Below are 23188 nucleotides of genomic sequence, written 5' to 3' on the forward strand. Positions count from 1 at the left end.
ATTAGTGATCTTCTACATTCGTATCACGCCACATACTTTCCATTCGGCAAGTAATATTTCAGAAACATTTCTGCAAAATTCTATTTAAAATATTACACCTTTCATTAATATTTCAGAAATATTTCACGACCGTTTCTACATCATTTCGGCAATGTTTCAATGTCCGCAATTATTTCAAATGCAACCATGCTGAAAGATTTCGGCAATATTTTGGTAATATTATGAAATATTTCTGAAATATATCTACGAAAAAATATTGCAGAAACACTTCAGAGATATTTCAAATACATTTTACACTGAGAAAAATGTTTTGTATTAGCAAACAAAATTTTGTTACTGACGCAAAAACTATTTGTTAATATGTGAAAATTAAAATATTTTGTTACCGGAACAAAAAAAATATATTAAGGTGATCCTAAAGCCGTGATCCTAACCGGTTTTTTTCAGTTTTTTTCTTAGCACTAATCTTTTAATTGGCTTTATAGAAATGCAAAATTCTTGTCTAGAATTAAAGTACGCATCAAAATCTAGGTCATGGTGGTCGAATTTATATCAAAAACGAAAAAAATTAATATTTTTTGTTATACGTGACGACCACCACATAAAATCGACCACCGTGACCTAGATTTTGATGCGTACTTTAATTCTAGACAAGAATTTTGCATTTTTATAAAGCCAATTAAAAGATTAGTGCTAAGAAAAAAACTGAAAAAAACCGGCTAGGATCACGGCTTTAGGATCACCTTAAGCCATGTGCGTATAGCCGCCGCGCGTTTGTCCGAAGTCCGCCTCAGCCGGTCGCCCATCCAAATAGTATACCAGCACCTTGTTGCTTGACATCGATGATTGAACAGGGTAGTGGTGATCCTCTGACTCTGACGCTTCTTTCTTTCTTATACTTGCTTATTTTGATGAGCATAAAGCTATCGCATAACAATATTAACAATACAGATATACGAATAAATTTTTTTTGCCTGTCAACGTCGAATATTATTTTATATTAAATATTATTAAGTATTTTATATTTTATATTAAAAATGCCATATGACAAAATTTGGAATATCAGAAAATTCTTAATAAAAAAGAAAAAATGCAATAATTATATAATAATAAATTTAATTTTTTATAAGTTCTAAAGTCTGTCAGCAACTTTTCGGAAATATTACAAATGCAATGTTGTATGTGAAACATTCAAAAATATAACGCGTGCAATGTAAATGTAAAATAGTTGTATCGTGTATCAGAAATGTTCTAAATTATTACATCTACAATATTTCTTTTGCAATATTGTAGAAATTCACTGTCTGCAATTCAATTTTTTATTACCTACACAATCTTTCAGAAATTTTTCAGAAATATTTTAAATGCAATGTTGCGTTTGATATTTTATAGAAATATTATTCGTGCAATGCAAACGTAATATTAGTTTTATAATGTTCCAGAAATATTTCTGAAATATTGCATCTGCTACATTTTTTTGCAATATTAAAGAAACTTACAAATATTGTAAACAACTTTCTGACAGATTTCAGAAATATTGTTAACGCAATATTATAAAAAACATGATGCAGGTACATTTCTGAAATATTTCCGATGCACAGTTACAAATAAAATGTTAACGAAATATTTCTGCACCATTTCCAAATATTTCAATATTTCAGCAACATAACATGCCGAGTGGGTTCTTATATAATACAGAACATTCCAACAACATTGCAACTTTATTGAAATATTCCAACTATATTGCAGGAATTATACATCATATTAAAGATCAGCCACAGAAATATACATCATATTATAAGATATACATCATATTATAAGATAATATACATCATATTATAAAATCAGCCACAGAAATCTTGATGCGATAAAGATACATGATTTTAGTAATAGAGGTGGAATGCCATCCATCCCCGCGGAACAGCTCAATGGAAGTTCACAAATTTCGTTATACACATCCGAAATTGATATGTCTAGGGATAAAAGATCTAAGGGGTGATTTGAGTGAAAATTATTGTCAGGGTATTCGTCGCTATTAGTATCGCTATTAGTATAAACAGATTCGAAATAATAATCAGCAAAGCAGTTCGTAATATATTATGTTACTACATCCTAATAAAGTATATACATTTATTGATTTAGATCCTCTATCCATTCTTCGTTAATAGCTGATGTGATTTTGTTGTTGTCCATCATTGTGATATGATTACCTTCCACATAATGAATTTGCACTCTACCTTCGGTAACCTAAAAATAAATTATATTTTTGTTATAAAACTTTTTGTTATTTTTAAAAATTTATAGTCTTATTTGAAAAATATCTATCCAAATTAGATATTTATTTACCTTATGTAGACCATAATCCTCTTCAGTAACAGAGACATTCGTAAATGTGGGTTTTAGCAATGTTATAGGTGATTTAAGGCGAGGTAATGAAGAAATATCATAATTCTGTATAGCGACTATATGATTGTAAACTGTGAAATACATAAGTTTTTGATTTTCGGTTGTCAATACATTTACCTCGTTTGGGAAGTAAGCATGAAATAGTTTTAATTTTTCTTCCCATGTGTTACATTTATTCAACTCTAACGTAAGCTGTAAATAAGAAAATTTTGTATGATTAATAATAATAAATATGCCAAAATAACATTTGCCGTTCCATTAGTAATATAATGAAAGATTTGACGTATTTATTATTATTAATCATACGATCTTATTAATCATTTATTGTGCTTTATATCTAAAACTATTATTATTATTTAATTTTAACACATACCTACATATATATACATGCAAATATGCAAAACATTTTGTTTTACTATTTTAAAATTTAAATACAAATCCCCGAGGAATATTCATGTTACGATAAGTTATTTAAGTTATTTTATGCATATATTGTCATTTTATTTAAATTTATATAAGATTAAAATTACATAAATAATTTTTACAGTAAAAAATTAAAATGTTTTTTATAATTTACTAACCGTTTTCTTGTTAATTGTAGTGTACATTTCCAATAAATCAAGTAAGATCATGTTTTGTAACTCTTCTGGCGAAGTACTCTCCAAATATTGATTAGTCCAAAGTTTCATTTGGTCAGGAGCTCCATCTATTAGTATTAGTCGTCCTGAGAAATTATTAGCTTCTAATAATCTTGCTAATTCGATGGCAATTAAGGATCCGAACGAATAACCCACTATTAGAAATTCCCTTTGATCTTTCATTTTCTTCAATAAGTGCTAAGAAAATAAATATAAATGTATATGTAAGCTATAATAATATGAAAAACTTGTAATTGTTAGATATTACTTATATATATATGTATACATTTATTTAAGAATAATTAAATAAATATTTTATAAGTAACGTTAATCTTCTTACAGGCAGCAAATAAGCGGCTGACTTTATCACTGAATGACTTTCGTCAGCAATATTAAGTAGACCATGTTGCAAACACGTTGCCGAAGATTTAATTTCTGATGCTCTAGACTTATATACACTTGAATATCCTTCGATTCCTGGTAAGAGAAAAACATTGTTCCTACCAATTTCCTTTTTTGTAGCAAGTTCTACAAGAATATCTGGAACAAAATCTGAATCCTTCATTCTTCGAAACAGCATGTTAAAATTTTCATTAATTTTGTTTGTATTATGTGTCTTTCCTTGCTCGGTTGTAATTGTCATTTGACTAAGTTTAGCAAAATTTAATGTTCTAATGTCTTGCGCTGTCCAGAAAATATCAAATTCTCTTTCCAATGTTTGCTTAATTTCTACTGCCATCATCGAATCCATACCCATTTCGGCCAGTGGCACATTGGGTGGCACTGCGTTTATGTTCTTCAATCCTATTTTGATATAAAAATAAGAATTATATAATTAAATCAATTTTATATTACTCTATTTGATCTCCTGAAATAAAATTGTTACATTTTTTATATATTTATGCACTATTTCAATACAGATGCTTTAATTGTGAACATTTTTAATTATTTCTTAATTAGTAGAGGAAAGTCCCCTATTATGAGATAGGCTTCTAATATGCGATAGCAGAGTTTCTGCTAAACTAATAGGTTCTATCCGTTGGTTCCATCATGAACTTATTGCTCTTAGAGTAAAATGTATTTAGTGGAAAATTCATATTATTCGATCGTGCGTGCACTTGCCTATTACATTTTTCAATTCTGCACATAAACTTCCGGCAATCACGCAAAATAGATGTGGTATCTCATAATAGGGGACTTTCCTCTACACATTATTATGCATTTTATTTGAAATTTTTTAAATTATTAGCTTTCTATAGAAGTTTTCTATATAATGTTGTCAGACGTTAAAAGAATTTTGAAAAGATATAAGAGATATAAGCGAGGAAAAGTTTAATTTATAGTCTTCAAGCAATGAAGAAACGAAACTAACAAACACAGTGAGGATCTATAGGTATATGTCATTAAAAAAGGATTTTTAACAAATAAGATGATTATATTTTTCTTTAATCAACTACGTTTCTATTAATAAAAACGCTTTGACAGTAGAAGCTTAAATAAGTTATCAGTTTATTGAAAAATTTAACTTTTTTGTTTTTTCCAGAAAGCTTGAAGCAACAAATTCCTAAGGGAAATTGTCTTAAATCATTTTTGTAATAATGTAAGAATAATAAAATTAGAATTTTTTATTAAAAAGAGTTTTCTTGTATCGTATATTTTTAAAATAATTGTAGAATTAATGTAACTATTAAAAAATGTAACAATTTTTATAGACTTTAAACTTGTTTAAAAAATGTTTCAGTGTTCATCATTTGTCTAACGTTTACACGTCCGATTTACGTCGATGTTATAACTACTGCCGTTAAATGCCGTGTAAACGCTTTTTTACGACGAAATTATTACATCGATGTAATAACTAGTCAGTAGTTATAACATCGATGTTATAACTGCGGCGTAAATCGGACCTATAATAAAGTTAGTTAAACACACTAGTACTCACTGGTGTATATTAAAGCCGTTATATTGATTTAATCTAAAAATGAAGTGCAAATATATCTCGACTTATAAAATGCCTAATACATATTTTATCAATTAATAACTGATAGCACAATAAAGAATATAAAGGATTTTGTGATTTAATTAGTCTATATATTTATATTGAATATGTTTGAGTAAAAGAGCAAGCATCATTTTTACTTTTTTTTTTTGCTTTTAACTTTAATCTTTTTTTCCTTTTTCCAGATATCCCACCTCATTGCTGACTAGATTTTAGGAAGAAACAACTCCTATTTTTTCTAAATACTAATTGCAATTTAAATTTTGATTAAAACCTAAGTTATATAATAAATTTAAATGAGGAAAGCGCGTAGGAACTTCCTAAAATTTAAAAAGTTAAGTCTATTGCAATTGTGACAGATAGTTTCTCAAAACAATAAGAGTATTCCTGTAAATTTAATTAAAAAAAAATTTATATTTTTTTGAGATACTCCTTATCAAGAGACACGGTAGTGTCTCGCGCCAAGTACACGCGAAGCGAGACCGCACCATAACTCTTTTACGCGACGCGACGGGTTGCGAGTATACGAGATGTTGAGATCTCGATAACGAGTGAACGGATCAAGTTCTAAATAGGCTTGATCGATAGCTTGGGGTCCAATTAGGGGGGGCGGGGGAGTTTCTCTTACAATATTCCGCTACGTGCTCTACGAGCGGAGATATTGCGACGCAAAGTCCAAATGTCAAAAATTTTTTTTTTCGAATAACTGTATTTGAAATAACATTTTGATTTCACTTCTCTTACATGGCATTATATTTATATAGTTTTCTTTATTGCTTAGCTTTGTATAAAATTGCTTACCCATGATATGAGCAACCGTTTCAGAAATATTCATTGATCCGCCAATTTTTGCTTTTTCAGCAACAACCATACTGCTTACGATAGGGCGGTCTTGTAGTAGGAATATTTCTAATGTATCCAAACAGGAAGATATTCGTTGTTGCAATGTACCTCCAATAACCAATTCCTTATTTTCTTCTTGCATATCTGCCACGAGTCCAACATCACCAACAGCACCCCATTGTATCGCTAAACCGTGTAATCCTTCTTCCATCCTCTTCTCACAGATTCTCTCCATTACGGAATTAGCCATTCCATAATTCGTTTGGCCTGCGTTTCCTCTTCCACATGAGACGGAGGAAAAAACGACAAAATGTCGAAGTTGTGGACATATCGTTCTCGACAATTCATCCATTTTCTTCGTCATCCATGCTTTTGATTTGAATGAATCCTCGAACATTTGTGGTAATTGATTTTGGAACGTACAATCTTTTAAAACAACTGCAAGATTAAATATAGCGTCCACTGGTGCTTTTTCCTCAGCAATTTTCAACATAGATTCACAGTCTTCGTGAGTAACGATCTGTACATTCACACCGTAAGATCGCCATAACTTTACTCTTGATTGCTGATAACCTGTTCTAATCCCGGTTCGTGATGTCAAAACCAGATTTTTTGCACCTCGGAGCGTCAACCAATCTGCTAGCTCTAAACCAAAACCGCCTAGTCCACCCAAAATAACGTAGCATTTATAATCCAGACAATGATATCGTGGATGAGCGAGTAGCGGAGCATCCAAAGGCTCTTCCTCTTTATGAACTCTTATTATTATCTACGAACAAGTAGTTAAGATACATTATTACTATAAAGTAAAAAATTATAAATAACGAAGGTTTTATGTTTTATTTTATTATTGATATTGTTTCACATTTTATCATTAATTTTATTATTAATTTTAACATTACGTTGTATAATTTAATTTTACTATTACAAAGAATAACATTTATCTACAATATTTAGGAGTAGGACTGGACAAAGCTATGTTTATGTATTCTTGAATAATAGTAAAAAGTATAATTATCATTATTTATTTATATTACAAAAAATTTCTTCGTTGAATGTAATTTAACTAAACCTACATTTGTTACTATCTGTATAGAGTGTATACTAGAGCTTTAATTATAGAAACAAAGAAATCTTTTTAATTTAATTGATATATGATAAAATATTCTGTATAATTACATATTTATATATATATATCATAATTACACACTTATATATATATATATGTTGTATATATCTATATATCTATATATATATATATATATATATATATATATATATATATATATAGATATATTAAGAAATAAGTGTACCTTCCCAATATGTTTTCCAGCAGCCATATACCTAAAGGCAGCTTCTATTTCATTTCTTTCAAAGACTCTTCTGCACAGCGGTTTAATTGCACCGTTTTTTAAACCTTCTGTTATTGTTTTCCACAACCTTGACTTTTGTTCTGCGTTTGAATAGAATAATTTATCTAATAAAATACCGTAAAAACTGACACCTTTAGAAAAGATAGATATATCCAAAGAATTATTGGACACCATATCAAATTTTCCAATTTCCAGAAAACGGCCACCATTTGCTAAACAGCGAACAGATGCTTGCAATTTCTCTTCGGCTAAGGAATTCAATACGATATCCACTCCACGACCTCCTGTACGCTGCATAATCATTTGTTCAAAGCTTGTATCTCGAGAGTTTCCGATATTATCTTCGGAGATAGAGGAAAACGTTTCTCTTATAAATTGCCGTTTCTCGACAGTTCCAACTGTCGTAAAAATTTCACAACCTTCGTGAAGCGCAAGATGAATGGCAGCTTGACCAACACCAGTACCCGAATGGATCAAGATTTTGTCTCCTTTTTTCATTTTACCCTTTATGTATAAAGCATAGTAGCACGTGCTGTACACACATGGAATCGTCGCTGCGTCTTCCATTGTCCATTTATCAGGTATAATCCAACTAAGATATTTATCAGCCACGACACTATTCGTCATTCCTCTATACATAAAAATTTTGGAAATGTGTTAATTTATCTAAACGTTAATTTATCTAAACGTTAATTTAAAATGACGTACATATTACGTACTTTTAATTTGATATTAAATTTAAATTAATGCTACTTAAATTAAAACATTATTAATATTAAATAGAAGTTAATACTGCCAATTGCAAAAAGTTTTTTCTATCACATCTGTATTTATTGTCTATTTTTTACCCATGTGAACATAATCCCATTATTCTCTGCCTATGCGTATTGAAACCAACAAATTCCAAGCCAATGAAACAATCGTTACCGAGTTTGAACGGTGCGTTAGTTTCAGGGTTAAGTCTACCAGTGGTTACCATAATATCTTTAAAATTAATAGATGTATAAATTACATCAACGAGGTCTTCATGATTCATGCGAGACATTTTGCTCTGTGCCCAGCAGATAGTACTCAGATCTCCTTGTACCTGTTATGAATAAATATTAATTATTATTATTTCTTATAAAGTTATTATTATAGTATTTATAATAGAACATCTCGACGCACCATCTGCTTAACGTAAGCACTCGGTACGAGTTTTGGTTTCAACGGTGGTAATGGAAAATGCCTGTAGGATCCCCAAACGTTACCGAAACGTAAAACATTGATAGGTAGATCCAACTGCAACTGTTTCATGTACAATGGTTCTTGCAAAGAAAAACCGGGCGCTTTGTTATCTTGAATAAATACGCTTTTAATTATTTCGCCCCCTGGTTCTTTTCGCAAACAATTAATAAAACCGAGTAGTCCGCATTCGAAGTCTCCTTCCGAGACAAGTATTATCTCCGTATCTACACCAGTCTCGTTTTGCACACTCATGATTGACTTTAGTTCATCTACCCACGTAAACTCATAATTGTTCACATGTACAATCCGCTGGTTTTTCACAATACTTCGAATTTTTCTTAGTAGTAAAAGCGTCTTTTCATTTATTTGTTTCTCCAGTATGACATCCAACTCATATGTTTTCAGACATGAATAATCGCAAACCGCACCAGATTTTTCCAGAGTTAGTATAAAACCTTGCGGCATTAATAAAGGCAATAACTGTTCATATAATTTCTTGCTATTTTTTGTCAAAATATCGAAACCAATGATCATCAAACAATTCTCGTTTTTCGATAACTTAGTAATCTCCGTGGTAGAAACATCGTTGGGCAAAGAGATTTTTGGGAATTTTTCGTGTGTCATCGCGAGTTTGGTCGTGTGATGTTGAATTTGCGGCAAGTCATTTAAAATTTCACTAACAAGTGGAGAATTTAAATCTTTTGGTGCCACTTTGTCACTATCATCGACAAATTCGATAATTTTAACATTTATCATATTGCAACACTCGAGTGCAATGTGCGTCGACATTCTTATTGTATCTTGTAACGACATAGTTTCTAAATCACGATGAGCAACAAATTTGTATTCTTCAAGAACGGCATATACTGTTTTTTGTCGGCGAAGTATAGGTGTAGCCACAATGCCACAAATTTCTATTCCTCCAGATATTATAACGTCTAAAGATTTGTAACGACGAACAGAGAATTCTGCAATTTAGCAAAAGAAATTGATTTGTCAGGCAATTGGCCGCATTGTGTATTACTTAGACTAATGGCAGAGAACGAAACATAATAGCCGGTCACGACTTACGATTTTTTCTACCTTACTTTACGTCCACGACTACGACAGATTTCTGTCATCAGTTTTAATTTATTTACGTCTATCTTCAATTGGGTAATCCTGAATTAGCTGTAATTTTCAAAAGAGAAATGGTTATCAATATTGATGTAGCTGATGAGGCATTCATATATTTAATGGGCCATGTCGTAGATAACAAAATTTTATTTCCGGCTATGGGATATCTTTTTTGTCTCTGGGAGATGATGGCATCATTGAATAAACAAGAGTGTACTAATGTACCAATCGTATTTGAAGACGTTAATTTTATTCGTGCTACAGTACTATCACAACGAAATGAGATTGAATTAACTTTTTCGATTCAAGAAGGTAATATTATTACATAAACAATTAATTTTCTCATGCGAGTATTAGATTTTAAGATTTAGGCCACTTTTATGATGCAATATTTCTATATGCTATAATTAATGTCAATTAAAGTGACAACCCTCTCTTTTGGAGTGACTATCGCAATAACTCTAACATATTAGAGGCAAAACCACTTTATAAGATTTAGAGAGTAAAATCGCCGAATAAAATCAACACTTACACAGAAAAAAAAAATGTTCTTGATTTGAAAATATCTTTAGTTTCAACGTGGAAATCTTGAAATGAGATTATATTGCGTCAAACTTACTTAAAGAATACTTGCTTAAATAAAGTCATTATATAGTGCAACCAAAAAAAAAATGTTAAAATAAAAAGTTGAAATTCTTATAATTCTTGTAAGTTTCATATATAAGCAAGATTTTCTTATAAGAATTTCAACTTTTTATTTTTACATTTTTTCTCGGTTGCACTATATAATGACTTCATTCAAGCAAGTTTTCTTCAAGCAAGTATTCTTCAAATAAGTTTAACGCAATACATATAATCTCATTTCAAGATTTCCACGTTGAAACTAAAGAAATTTTCAAATCAAGAATATTCTTTTTCTCTGTGTATTATTTATTTAAAAATTATTAATAAAATAAGTTTTATAAGTAAAACGTAATTTTCCAATAATTCCGCAATTCTACATAGGTTTTCAACTTTTTACGCACTGCGTAATCTATTCCATATTATTTGATTGCAACGCGAAACGAGAACTATTATTGTACAATTTCACATGGATTTTCAACTTTCCACCTGAAGCACTAAGTCTGTTTTTGTATAGCTGAACTAAAAATATACGCTTTCTGCATTTAAAATAAAATATAGATAGGTATAATTTTTAAAATTTGGCGAAAGCAAGAAGTAAAGTTCTAATGCACTCACAGTTCAGTGCAGCAATAAAAAACAAATTTCTCATCTACATTATTCGAAAAAAAAACCAGAAATGTAATTCAATATTATGTTGTTTGTTAAATATAATCTTTTAATAAATTCATTTCAATGCTTTAAAGTAAAGCTTATGAAAGTTTCCGTTATTCGGATATTTTTCATTTGTACATAAACGCAAAATATGCATACCTTATGAGAGGAGAAGTCATTGAGGTACCGCGGCTTACAGGAAGTTTTTCTATCGGATAAAGATTTGCAATCTGTGGCTGCAATCCTGCATTATAGAGTTTCCCGATTGATTCTAAAAATATCTCACCACTATGATTCTCGGTACGTTCATACAACGCTACATTTGTTACTGTAGAGCATAAATAGTTGTTTAAAATGTGTTGAAGAATATTCTGAGAAGATATCTCAATCGTCACTGCATTTTTTGGAATCGAACGCATCGCGTTTACGAATAACACCGGGGATAACAGATAATGTGTATAATATTTTGAACATAAAGGCAGAAGTGTATTGGAATACTCGTGAACGGTTGTTGTTAGCCATTTTGAGCTGCGAAACTCTTCTTGTGGTAATATTTGGTTCAAGTATTCTTCGGACTTAACTATATCAGGTTTGATGTAACGACTATGAAGAGGTATATTACCACAAGGAATCCTTTTCACAGAAATATTATCAGCCTAAAAGTATTGAAGAAAATAAATAAAGTCATTCGGTTAGTCTAATAAAATTATAAGTATTACAATGCTTACAATTTTATTGCTTTAATAAAACGATTTAAAAAAACTAAGCACATAATATTATGTTGTTTATAAGCATTAGTATACCTGCAGTTTGGTGAGGAATGCTTTTATAGAATTTGTTGGTCCGCTCACAATAAAACTAGAAGAACTATTGTAACAAGCTATATCAATATCCGGACATATGACTTTTAAGGTTTTACAATCGAGATTAATTTCAGCCATAAAACTGTTAATTATTTTCGACTCATGAAGTGCTAAACCGATGAAATATGCCAACAGAATCGTTTCTTCGGCCGTTAAAGATCCATCGGCATATCCACAAATTAGTTCACCAATGGTATGACCGATTATAAAATCGGAGACGATACCAATAGATGTTAAAAGATCGACCAATCCAATCTGTAATACATATAAAAAAAAACTTTACCATTTGGTTTAAATAAAGATTAGAATTATAAGTAAATATTTAATTGTCTTTGATATATGATATGTATATATATATATATATATATATATATATATATGTATATATATATATATATATATATATACATATAAAATACATTTATATGGTTAAAAAGAAAAATTTTTTCTTACTTGTAGTCCAACGAGACCCAATAATAAATTAATGATATTATCAAAAATATTTTTATTATCATATGTTAAAATATCTGTAAGTAATATTCCGTAAGGTCTTAGGACAATATCACATTTCTGGATTGCCTTGGCAAACACTGGGAATTTCATTAAAGTGCGACCTATTAAAATTTTAAAGAAGTTTTTAAATTTTAATATACAGATATGTATATCAAATTATTTGCGTATTTACACACGCACACACGTACACACACGCCATTTAGTATTGAATGTAGTCGGGAAGAATATGCAAGAAAAGAATCTAGCTGTTCGCCATATTGTAATATTTATTATTCCGATAGAATATTTTGTTAGAATTCAATTTTACTTAAATTCTAAAATTTTATAAATTAAATTTAGAAGTTAGATTTTATAAATTAAATTCCTAATAAATAGGGAGCAACAAATAAAACGTCTATGCAGTATTATGGGGTTGGAAACATATTAAGAATATATTAAGATTATGATTATAGTGTTTTCTGAATAATTGTGAAAGATTATTGATATTCTTATATGCTATATGTATATTCTTAAGAATTGTTAAAATTTGTATATTTGAAGTATTTTACAATAATATATTTACTTACTCATTCCAAACCATTGAGATCCTAGTCCAGAAAATATAAAACAAATCGGTCTTTTCGTATATGGAGTATGTTCTATTTTAATAATTGTATTATGAGATATTTTAGACTTAGTTATCAAGTACCCTCTGTAACCTGATGACATTCTATATTATCATTATGAATATGATGTAAGGATATAAATTCTGCATCTGTTGATCGATTCCGCACAAGTCAATGTGTTTTGTTCAATATATTATTAGCAAAACATTTATTGCAAAATTAATTAGTATTATCTTGTCTTTTATGTAAAATTATTCCAAGAAGGATAAGATAAATATTATTGTTACTAAATGCAGGTGCGGAATCGATCAAAAGATGCAGAATTTATATCTTTATTACATCATATTTATAATGATAATATAGAAGGTCACCTCTTTTCACGGACGTTTCAAGTGTATAGTAGGCGTAATTATACCAGTTTCCATCGCTAATAATACCTTTAAGAAATCACATCTTTTTATTAGCAATAATTATAGTAATTATTTTATATAAATGTATTATATACATATGTATTATAATTGTAACAATATAAAAAAATATAAATTGCTATAATCACATTTTAAGCAAAGTCAGTGTTAAATCATTTTATTACAAATGTACCTTTGCGATTTGACATAGGCCACTGGCGACTTCAGAATGTCCAATATTCGATTTTACCGAGCCCATCAATAAAGGAGTGTTTCTTTTAGAGCATAAAATCTGGTCAACAGAGATAACTTCTACGGAATCACCGGCAAGAGTACCAGTTGCATGAGCCTCCACGTAAGATAACTCATTAGGTGAGATCCCACATTCCTTATAAAATTCGTCCAACAATATTTTTTGCTTTTCGACCGATGGAAAGGTAATACCTTCTTCTTTAAAACCATCGCAATTTATTTTACCGTGTACGAGGGTCGCATATATTCTTCTTGCATTTTTTGCCTTTTGCAGATATACTACTGCGACCGTATCACTACGCATATATCCGGCGCTTTCCTCGTCAAAGGGTTTACAGTAACCGTTAGGAGACAAAACCCCTGAGAAAAATAAATTGATACTAATAAACAAATTTCTTTGATATTATTACAAAACGCAGAAATACAGGATAAACACTGGCAAAATAAATGTTATAAGTAAAATAAATTTTATTTTATTTTAATGAAAGACGCGAATATAAACATGTATATTTTAGTAAGTATTGAAGACATACATTGAAATTATAATATTATCAATTATTTCGATTTTACACTATTAATTAAAACAAAAATGCAAATAATTTTATTTTGACAATGTGTTTTCCTTATTATTTATGCTTCCTCTAATATTTCATTTTTAATTAATACTGTTTTGCTTATTAAATATCAAATTTCTTCAAAGACAAAAATGCACAAAAATAATGTTAGTTGTAGAGTTTAGAAGTAGATACAAAAGCAATAGAATTAAATAAGCAATGTAGAAGAAACTGCCATTTATGGTCCAAGCTAGATCTGGGTGGCCTAATAATATTTCTGTGTGTATTTATATACATATTTTCAACTTACAATTAGTAAACTGCTTATTAGCATCAAAGTAAAATTGATATCAATTTATGAGGGAGGGGGATATTAATATTCCAACGGAAGCTGTATTCTAGCTAAGTCTAAAAAAAGATCGGCGCGCAGTTTACTAACAATAAGTTGGAAATATATGTATAAATACACACAGAAATATTATTAGGCTAAAAAAATAAAGAATAAACTTATTTTGTCTGGAATATGAACATTGGTCGCACTTTCCTAATAACAATTTCGGTTTTAATTTTAATACTATTTATCTTATTATCTGTGGACTCTACGATTAAGTTGTGAAGCAAAACTTTAATAAAATAATCTTCCAGTTGTTGGTATACATATGTAGAATTAGTCTATGACATATACTTGTGAGATATATACTGTATTTTTCACCATATTGCACCATTTTTCCATATGCCCTTACTTTCTATTCTTTCCCCGGTTCTAGAAAAATTAAAAGAAATCCCGGAGTTTGTACATAACAATACCTCAAAATCCAAATGCATAATATTTTTAAGAGAAAAGATGAGCAATAATTATGTTTGTTATAGAGTTTAAAAACAGATACAAAAACAATTAATCTTATTAGACAAATATTTTCTTGTTAAATATTGTACCATAAATGAAAAAAAAATATCGTAGATATTAGTAATAAGTACACGACATAATATACATGTATGATCAATAATGCATGGTTACCAAAATAAAAAAATCTGAAATTCGCGTAAAAATGAAAATAAATAAGATAAATAAGTATCTAAATATATCAATTTCTTATGATCCAACATACAATATACAAATATAAAATATAATAAGATATAATAAGTACATACCTAGATGGTAAAATTGAAATTGTATATGTAATGAGGATGTAGGCATAGATTGGCGGAAGCGATAATGGCCGCGTCGCACTCTCCGGACCGAATCAGCTTGTAAGCTTTCACTATAGCAACGTTACTTGAACTACATGCACTATCAATGTTATGCGATTGTCCAGTAACGCCGAGCCAATAAGAAATTTGGTTTGCCACGAAAGAAACGTTGCATCCAATCATAGATAATCTAGCAAGCTAATCACAGTACATGGTTCTGAATGTATTTGAAATATTAAAATGTATAAATAATAAGATATAAGTTAAATATTTATTTTTTAAATTGTTTAAAAATATTGTATAATTTTTCTATACTTTACATAGTAAAAGGGGACAGATTTCTGTGCTTGCAATAAGAATTTTACATATGGTTATTATTTTCTTAAATAAATTTCTATTAATTATGCTGTACATATTAATTAAATATATCACACCTCAGGTTTACTAGAAAAATACGATCGAGTCTCAGATACAGAAAGTGCTGTAAGAACACTCGTTTTTGTTCCTCGTAATTCTTTTGGGTTTACACCCGCATCGATAATTGCTTCGTAAGTATGCTCGAGTAACATTCTAGTCATAGGCTCCATTATATGAGCTTCCGTAGCGGGTATATTAAAAAATTCTGAATCAAATTTCTCGATATTGTTGACTTGACCGATTCGATGAGGCATGCTATAGCATGCTATAGCATGCTTATTATAATAAGCTATATAAGAAATAAATATATTAATAAGTAACAAGAAAAAAGAGGTCATAAAAGTGTTTGGATTAATGATGTTGATGAAATTGGCATATCATTTTTCAGCAGATGAAAAATAAAAAGGAGTTCTTGTCGCATGCAATCGAGTTCTATAGTTCCTGATACTTTTTAGTAATAATTCTGGTGATTTTACTTAAAAAAACAGTCGATCGAAAAAATGATCTGCTAACTTCCCGTAGCAGATCATTTTCTAGCAGATCAAAAATAAAAGAGTTCTTCTCGCATACATTCGAGTTTTATAGTTCCTAATACTTTTTAACGATAATTCTGGTCATTTTGCCAAAAAAAAGTCCATTGAAAAAATTATCTGCTATAGTTTTCCGTATAAAGTGAGATGCCGACGAAATCTCGGAGTTCCGGTTTATATAAAACATTTTTTGAATAGTTCTGAACATACTGAAGCATTTTCTAAAGAGTTTCCGACACTAGCAATGTTGTATAACTTTTTTATAAATTAATACCGTCCAAGCGCCGCGTACTTAGAGAGAATAGAGTGATATGCTGTACGAAATGTCGCAGTTCCGGTTTATGTAAAATATTTCTCGAATAGTTCTGAGCATATAAACACATTTTCTAAAAAGTTCCCGATATATATATATAATGTAACACACAGTTTATTCGATTCTGACATTGTTTTTAAAAATTTTTGGATTAGATATTGCAAATCTTTAATTATAATTATTATAAAATACAAATTTTTAAAAATTTTAAAAATATATATAGCTTAATAGTAATAGAAAAATTTATTACAATTATTCCAGCGTCTATGATCGCTCGAACCAAGATCAACTTTGTTAAAAAGATTTTCTTGAAACTCTTTTAAATTGTCGCTATTAGGAAATCGGCCAGCAATGCCGGAGATAACAATTTCTTCTTCAGCATCGATGCTGTTATACGAGTTCGGTCGATTCATAGTATCTATTTTCAAAATAGACAAATTCTACAACAAAATGCTATTATTTATTTTTTGAGAAAACAGATATAAATGTAAAATAAAAAAAATAATTAAATACAATTTAAAATTATATATACGTACCAATAGGAAGTGGAAGCACCGTGACAATTGAAACATTCAAGAGTGAAGTCAAAACGCAACTAAGTCACGTATCTCCGATCCTCTCTATTTATACGTTTTACATTTCCTGTACATACATATTAATGTAGCAATGTAGCAGCCGATTGAAATTTCTAACATTTCAACATTAATTAATGCATTCATTACCATACAATCATGGAAATTACTGAGATAGACACAATACTGAATATGTATAATAATAGAATAAATTCAGAAACAGTATACCAAGAAATTACTGTTTGTTAAGCTGATTGAAGTTTAGAACGTCCCTAAAGCGATTTTTTTTTTTATTCTTGCATTTCTCCTTTGGCACAGAGAAACTTCTGCCAAGTCGCGCCTGCGTGAGCGCACTACGGGTGCGCGGCTCACTGATGTATGTATGTCCGGCTAAAAGACAGTGCTGATTGAATTGACTTTACTCAATAATTACTGCTTTATTAAGCATTATGGGGACGGCGAGATGACAAAAAGTGTCTTTATTTTTTTCTACATTAAATATTAAGAGAGATTTTTTAAGTACATATGTCGAAATCGGTAATTTGGATTTAAAAGATGTCATCAACGTTGTGGTCTCGGCGTCTCCTTATAAATTGACAATTCAATACTTGTATACACCTATATACATATCCTCCTTCATACTCTTACTTATTTTTACACACGTCATTTACCTGACCATCCCCCGCCACTACAAGTAACACATTAGTTTCCAACTCTGCTTATTAGTTATTAAAGGTTGAGATAATGTTAACTTACGCACTGTTAACGGCGTTGTACTCTCAAACCAACCTTTTCACTTGTTACTTGTTATTTTCATTACCAAGAGTTCTCAATTACTTATTCATTTATTTTAATACGAATATATTATTATTATTGTGCACCGTATACTGTGCATGCAGTCTTGTACTGGCCGAACACGCTGGAATATCCTTGTTCAGATTTTTTTACAAGAGGCAAAATTATTTTTTATATTATATATTTATATGTATATAGTAATAAAAGGAATAATATAAAAAATTAAATTTTATTTAAATCCATATAATTCATGCGTGATGTAAAAAAGTGCACTGATTTAACACTCGGTGATCATACCTCTTTTTTGAACATTTTTTAAAGGATTTTTTTGAACATGATGCCACTCAAAAAGTTATTGTAATTTTTTATAATGAAAATACATTCTACAATGTTTAAATTTAATTCCAGAATTGTTTGCTATCCACTTAAACCGTTAGTTTTTAAACAGCATGCAGCTATTTGAAAATTGGTTGGGGTTACTGTGACCCCGTGTGACCACCGAAGGTTATCACATGGTTAAATCTATTTTGTGTAATGTTGCATGTACGCATTCATAAATATAAATAGTATCCGCTAAACTTTGCGCCAAATACGCAGAAAGAACGACTAACTGACTACGTCATTGCATAAACATCAAGACGTTACCAAAAGTTAATCTAAAATTTTTGCGAAACGAGTTTTCGAGTAAAATATTCGAGCAAAGTTGTCGGTTGCTGAATAAAATCGGTGCAATCTATCTCGAGATTTTTCGATTACGCAAAAAGTGATGATTTTTGCGTTCTAATTTCAATTTTAGTCATACGTTCGCACACATTTACAACAATTTTGTCTGTCAAAAGGCTTATAATATTTTATGAGCGATCAAACTTAAAATCTGTGTCCAGGCCCGAGGAAGTCGTCACCAAACCACCGAGGCGGACTCATCACTGTGACGATTTTATCCCGGTGGTTTCGCTCTATTTTTCGTTGCAAATGCATTATTGTATTTCTCAATTGCAAGAAAATGGTACGCACGTATCATCACACAACGACTTTCGTCGACAAGGAGCAACTCAGGAAGGCAGTTCTTATATACGGTAAAAAAAAAATAAAAGTAATCAAAAAGATAAAATTAAGACAAAAGTAGCCACAAAACAATTTGGAGTCCCGAGAACTACGTTGAACGACTGACTGAAGAATAATGATGAAGTGCACACTTGGATGACGTGGCCGTACAATATTATGGAAGCTTCAAAAATCAAAGGGCGAAAATCAAAGTCAAGAAAGCAGCAGTGGTCGGATTCCGACGAGGACTTGGATAATATGTGCTGCGTGTGCTTAGAGATTTAACTCAAGTGACATGTACTTAAAAAAAAAATGTAAAATCTTTAAATTAAATTGCGCCAATTGCAAAGAATATGTATAAATTCAAAAATCCAACTTAAGTGGTAGCTTTATTTCTCCTTCACAAAATTATGTTACCTAACTTAACTCAAGTGACATGTATTTCAAAAAAGATGTGAAATTTTTAAATTAATAAATTACGCCAATTGCAAAGAGAATATGTATATTGCTTTGAAAAATAATTGTTGTGCAACTACTTTTAAAAAATAAAACTCAAGTGCTATCTTTGTGTTCCTATTCAAGAGTCTTTCTATATGACAACCCAAGTGGTAATAGCTTCTTAATTCTTCTTAACAAAATTATAATATTACAAAGAATCATTTTAATTACAAAGAATTAAAGAAGTAACAGTACAAAATAAAAATATTTAATTAAAATAAAATAAATAAATTTTTCTTGTAAAAAAACTTGGCGCTGCTTTTTTACTCCTGTAGCATTCTTCCTTAAATTATGTTTATTGTTTTTTTATTTAATTAAAAATTTTAGTACCAATGTTTAAAATTTAATGTTTAAATTTTGAAGTCTAGCAGCGCCAAGGGATACGGGATAAAATCGTCACAGTGATGAGTCCGCCTCGGTGGTTTGGTGACGACTTCCTCCGGGCCTGGACACAGATTTTAAGTTTGATCGCTCATAAAATATTATAAGCCTTTTGACAGACAAAATTGTTGTAAATGTGTGCGAACGTATGACTAAAATTGAAATTAGAACGCAAAAATCATCACTTTTTGCGTAATCGAAAAATCTCGAGATAGATTGCACCGATTTTATTTAGCAACCGACAACTTTGCTCGAATATTTTACTCGAAGACTCGTTTCGCAAAAATTTTAGATTAACTTTTGGTAACGTCTTGATGTTTATGCAATGACGTAGTCAGTTAGTCGTTCTTTCTGCGTATTTGGCGCAAAGTTTAGCGGATACTATTTATATTTATGAATGCGTACATGCGACATTACACAAAATAGATTTAACCATTATGTGATAACCTTCGGTGGTCACACAGGGTCACAGTAACCCCAACCAATTTTCAAATAGCTGCATGCTGTTTAAAAACTAACGGTTTAAGTGGATTTTTAGTTTCAGTTTACACAATTGCGTTTTAAGTCCGACAAAATCTATATTGGCACGCAGTGCCAATTTAAAAAACTGAAACATGTAGGTATTTAATAATAATTGATATTGTGAAATATTATTAAGGAATCAAGATCCGCTTCGACCGAAAACGGCACTTCTTATATGTTATTTTAAGTTTTCTTTTTTTTTTAAATTTGCATAAGATACTTAATTTTTTTAATTGATATATTAATTTTTACTTTCCATGGAAAGGTTGAAGGTTTGGTTGAAGGTCTGTTAATTTTTATGTAAAATTGTAGTATCTTATAAACATCTAAAAAAAGCAAATTTATGTAGATTTTCATGAATTCACGAGTTGTAAAAGGCTTAAGGATTTTGTCGTTTTCTGTAGAACCTTGTAGTATTGTATGCAAAATTACAATCATTCACGAATCAGAAATTTATATAGGTAAAAAATTGTACATTTATGTATTTTTCTATTGGACTTCACAACAGACTATACGAAAATAAAAACATAAGTATTTTGTTTTCTGCGAATTAAGAAGTTATTAATAATAGATGATTTTTGGAAGATTTGTGTAAAAACTTGTAACATTTAACTAAAAATTACAAATTTTAATTAGCCATAAGTAATTGTAATAAATTTTTGAACTGTACAAACAAATCGGTATTTGTTACTATTCATACAAAATTGTAGTATTTTATGAGAAACTAAAAACTGGATTAGATTCTAATTTGTATAGTTTTACGATACGTAAATTGTGGTAGATTTCTATAGTCATTTATAAATAATTCTATTATTCTACAAGTAAGCAGATTTTTTATTTTTTAAAATTTTGTTTCTTCTTAAATTTTTAAAATTTGTAGATTTTTGTATTATTTTTTATAAAATTGTAGTTTTTCATAAAATACTACTTGCAATAATTTCTTGATTTGAGAACATTAGTAATTTGTGGTACTATTTCGTAGATATTTCTACAAAAAAATTAAATATTTTAACAAAAATGTACAAATTTCTATTTCTAGTTAAATTTTGTAGTTATTCATAGAAATTTCTTCCGCCAGGGGTGTCTCGTTTCTGATACCTTTACTTATCAAATACTGTAGACTAGTGTAGACGTTAATGTAGGCAAATAGTAGAGATGGTGCGAACCATTTAAATTCGAATTTATATGATTCGAATCCAAACTATTTGAAAATTGTGAATCTAGATGATTCGAATACGAGAATCATATTGTATACCCTGGCGAAAAAAATTTCTATGAATAACTACAAAATTTAACTAGAAATAGAAATTTGTACATTTTTGTTGAAATATTTAATTTTTTGTAGAAATGGTTATTTTTTTGTAGAAATATCTACGAAATAGTACCACAAATTACAATGTTCTCAAATCAAGAAATTATTGTAAGTAGTATTTTATGAAAAACTACAATTTATAAAAAATAGTACAAAAATCTACAAATTTTAAAAATTTAAGAAGAAACAAAATCTTAAAAAATTAAAACATCTGCTTACTTGTAGAATACTACAAAAATTTACAAAAGTGTTCCAATTCTAGCATTTTCATGTAGGATTTTGTAGTACTTCTTAAATTCATGTAGAATTTAATAGATTCTGACAATTATATTTTATAGTTTTTTAAATTTTGTAGAAATATTTCCGCCAGGGTAGTCTCAAATTTATAAAATTTTATTTCCCGTTAATAAGCAAAAGTACATACGGTGTTAATAGATGCATTCAGTGAATACATTCAGTATTATAACCACTCATGAGTGGCTAAGTAGCAGTTTATTTCTTATTTTTGGCATACGCTATGACCCTATCAAATTGTAAGTAAGTTTGAATATGTGTAAAAAAAATAGTAAGCTATGAGTATCGATAATAAAATGTAAATTCAAAAATCTAACCTAAGTGGTAGCTTTATTTCTCCTTCACAAAATTATGTTACCTAATTTAACTCAAGTGACATGTATTTAAAAAAAAAGTAAAATCTTTAAATTAAATTGCGCCAATTGCAAAGAATATGTGTAAATTTAAAAATCCAACCTAATACGCAGCGTCCGGGCAGATTTCTTTCACATAAGATCTGCTTTAATCCACTAAAACTGTCAACGAAGCTTCTAATGTATCGCGTACGTTTTGTAGGAAGCATTTCTCCAATCTTTTTCGTTTACAAATACGTAGTTTATACATATACAATTTATGGATTTCTTTTTTTGTCATGCACGGTAACAGTTAATTTGATGTCTTTTCGTCGTTTATTTGGCAATACTTTCGAATCACTCAAGCTCATCGATCTCATCATTTACACATTTTCCGATTAACGAAGCAGAACATTGGAAATAATCAGAAGTGATTCATTGAGCCGTTCTATAAATGAATAAAAGTATTTATTTGCGACGATAGACGCGATTATCTTGATTGGAGTTTTAATCACAACGATTAGCCGCGGTTCCCATCAACGCTGTTTGAAGTCTTCCCAGTTCTTGTACAATGTAAATAGATGTCCCAGTTCATATCAATTGCAAAACGATTATTTTTGAAGACTAAACTCGATCGCGTAATAAAAATATCAAGTTGATTAGTAGTCTATTTTTTTCCTACCTATATCTCATACACTGATAAAAGATAAGAGAACGGATGAATTTGATATAAAACAGAGGCTGCGAAATGAATAATGCGTTTATGGAGTAATGCATACCCTATGCCTTTCACGCACAAAATACACGCAGTTCTCAAAAATGTTTTTAGAAAATATTACTTTAATTTATTTATATTGCGCATAACATGCGACATGTGTAATAAAAATAGGAGCGCAAATTAATTATTATTATCCAAACA

At 29.7% G+C, this 23188-nt stretch overlaps 1 protein-coding gene across 1 annotated transcript; it reads right to left on the minus strand.

Moving 5' to 3' along the window:
- Positions 1 to 1702: 1702 nt before the first annotated feature.
- LOC139823238 (fatty acid synthase-like) lies at positions 1703 to 17150 on the minus strand. Its single transcript, XM_071795620.1, is given in 20 exon segments — positions 1703 to 2247; positions 2347 to 2598; positions 2988 to 3242; positions 3385 to 3848; positions 5842 to 6652; positions 7197 to 7887; positions 8105 to 8343; positions 8424 to 9451; positions 9623 to 9653; positions 11009 to 11530; positions 11678 to 11992; positions 12191 to 12351; positions 12817 to 12959; positions 13195 to 13292; positions 13456 to 13874; positions 15221 to 15248; positions 15251 to 15457; positions 15694 to 15965; positions 16770 to 16959; positions 17056 to 17150. Coding segments are annotated over 20 exon segments (6279 nt in total). The 5' UTR covers positions 17092 to 17150; the 3' UTR covers positions 1703 to 2130.
- Positions 17151 to 23188: the final 6038 nt, after the last annotated feature.

The sequence above is a fragment of the Temnothorax longispinosus genome, chromosome 12 (assembly GCF_030848805.1).
Source record: "Temnothorax longispinosus isolate EJ_2023e chromosome 12, Tlon_JGU_v1, whole genome shotgun sequence".
NCBI lineage: Eukaryota > Metazoa > Arthropoda > Insecta > Hymenoptera > Formicidae > Temnothorax > Temnothorax longispinosus.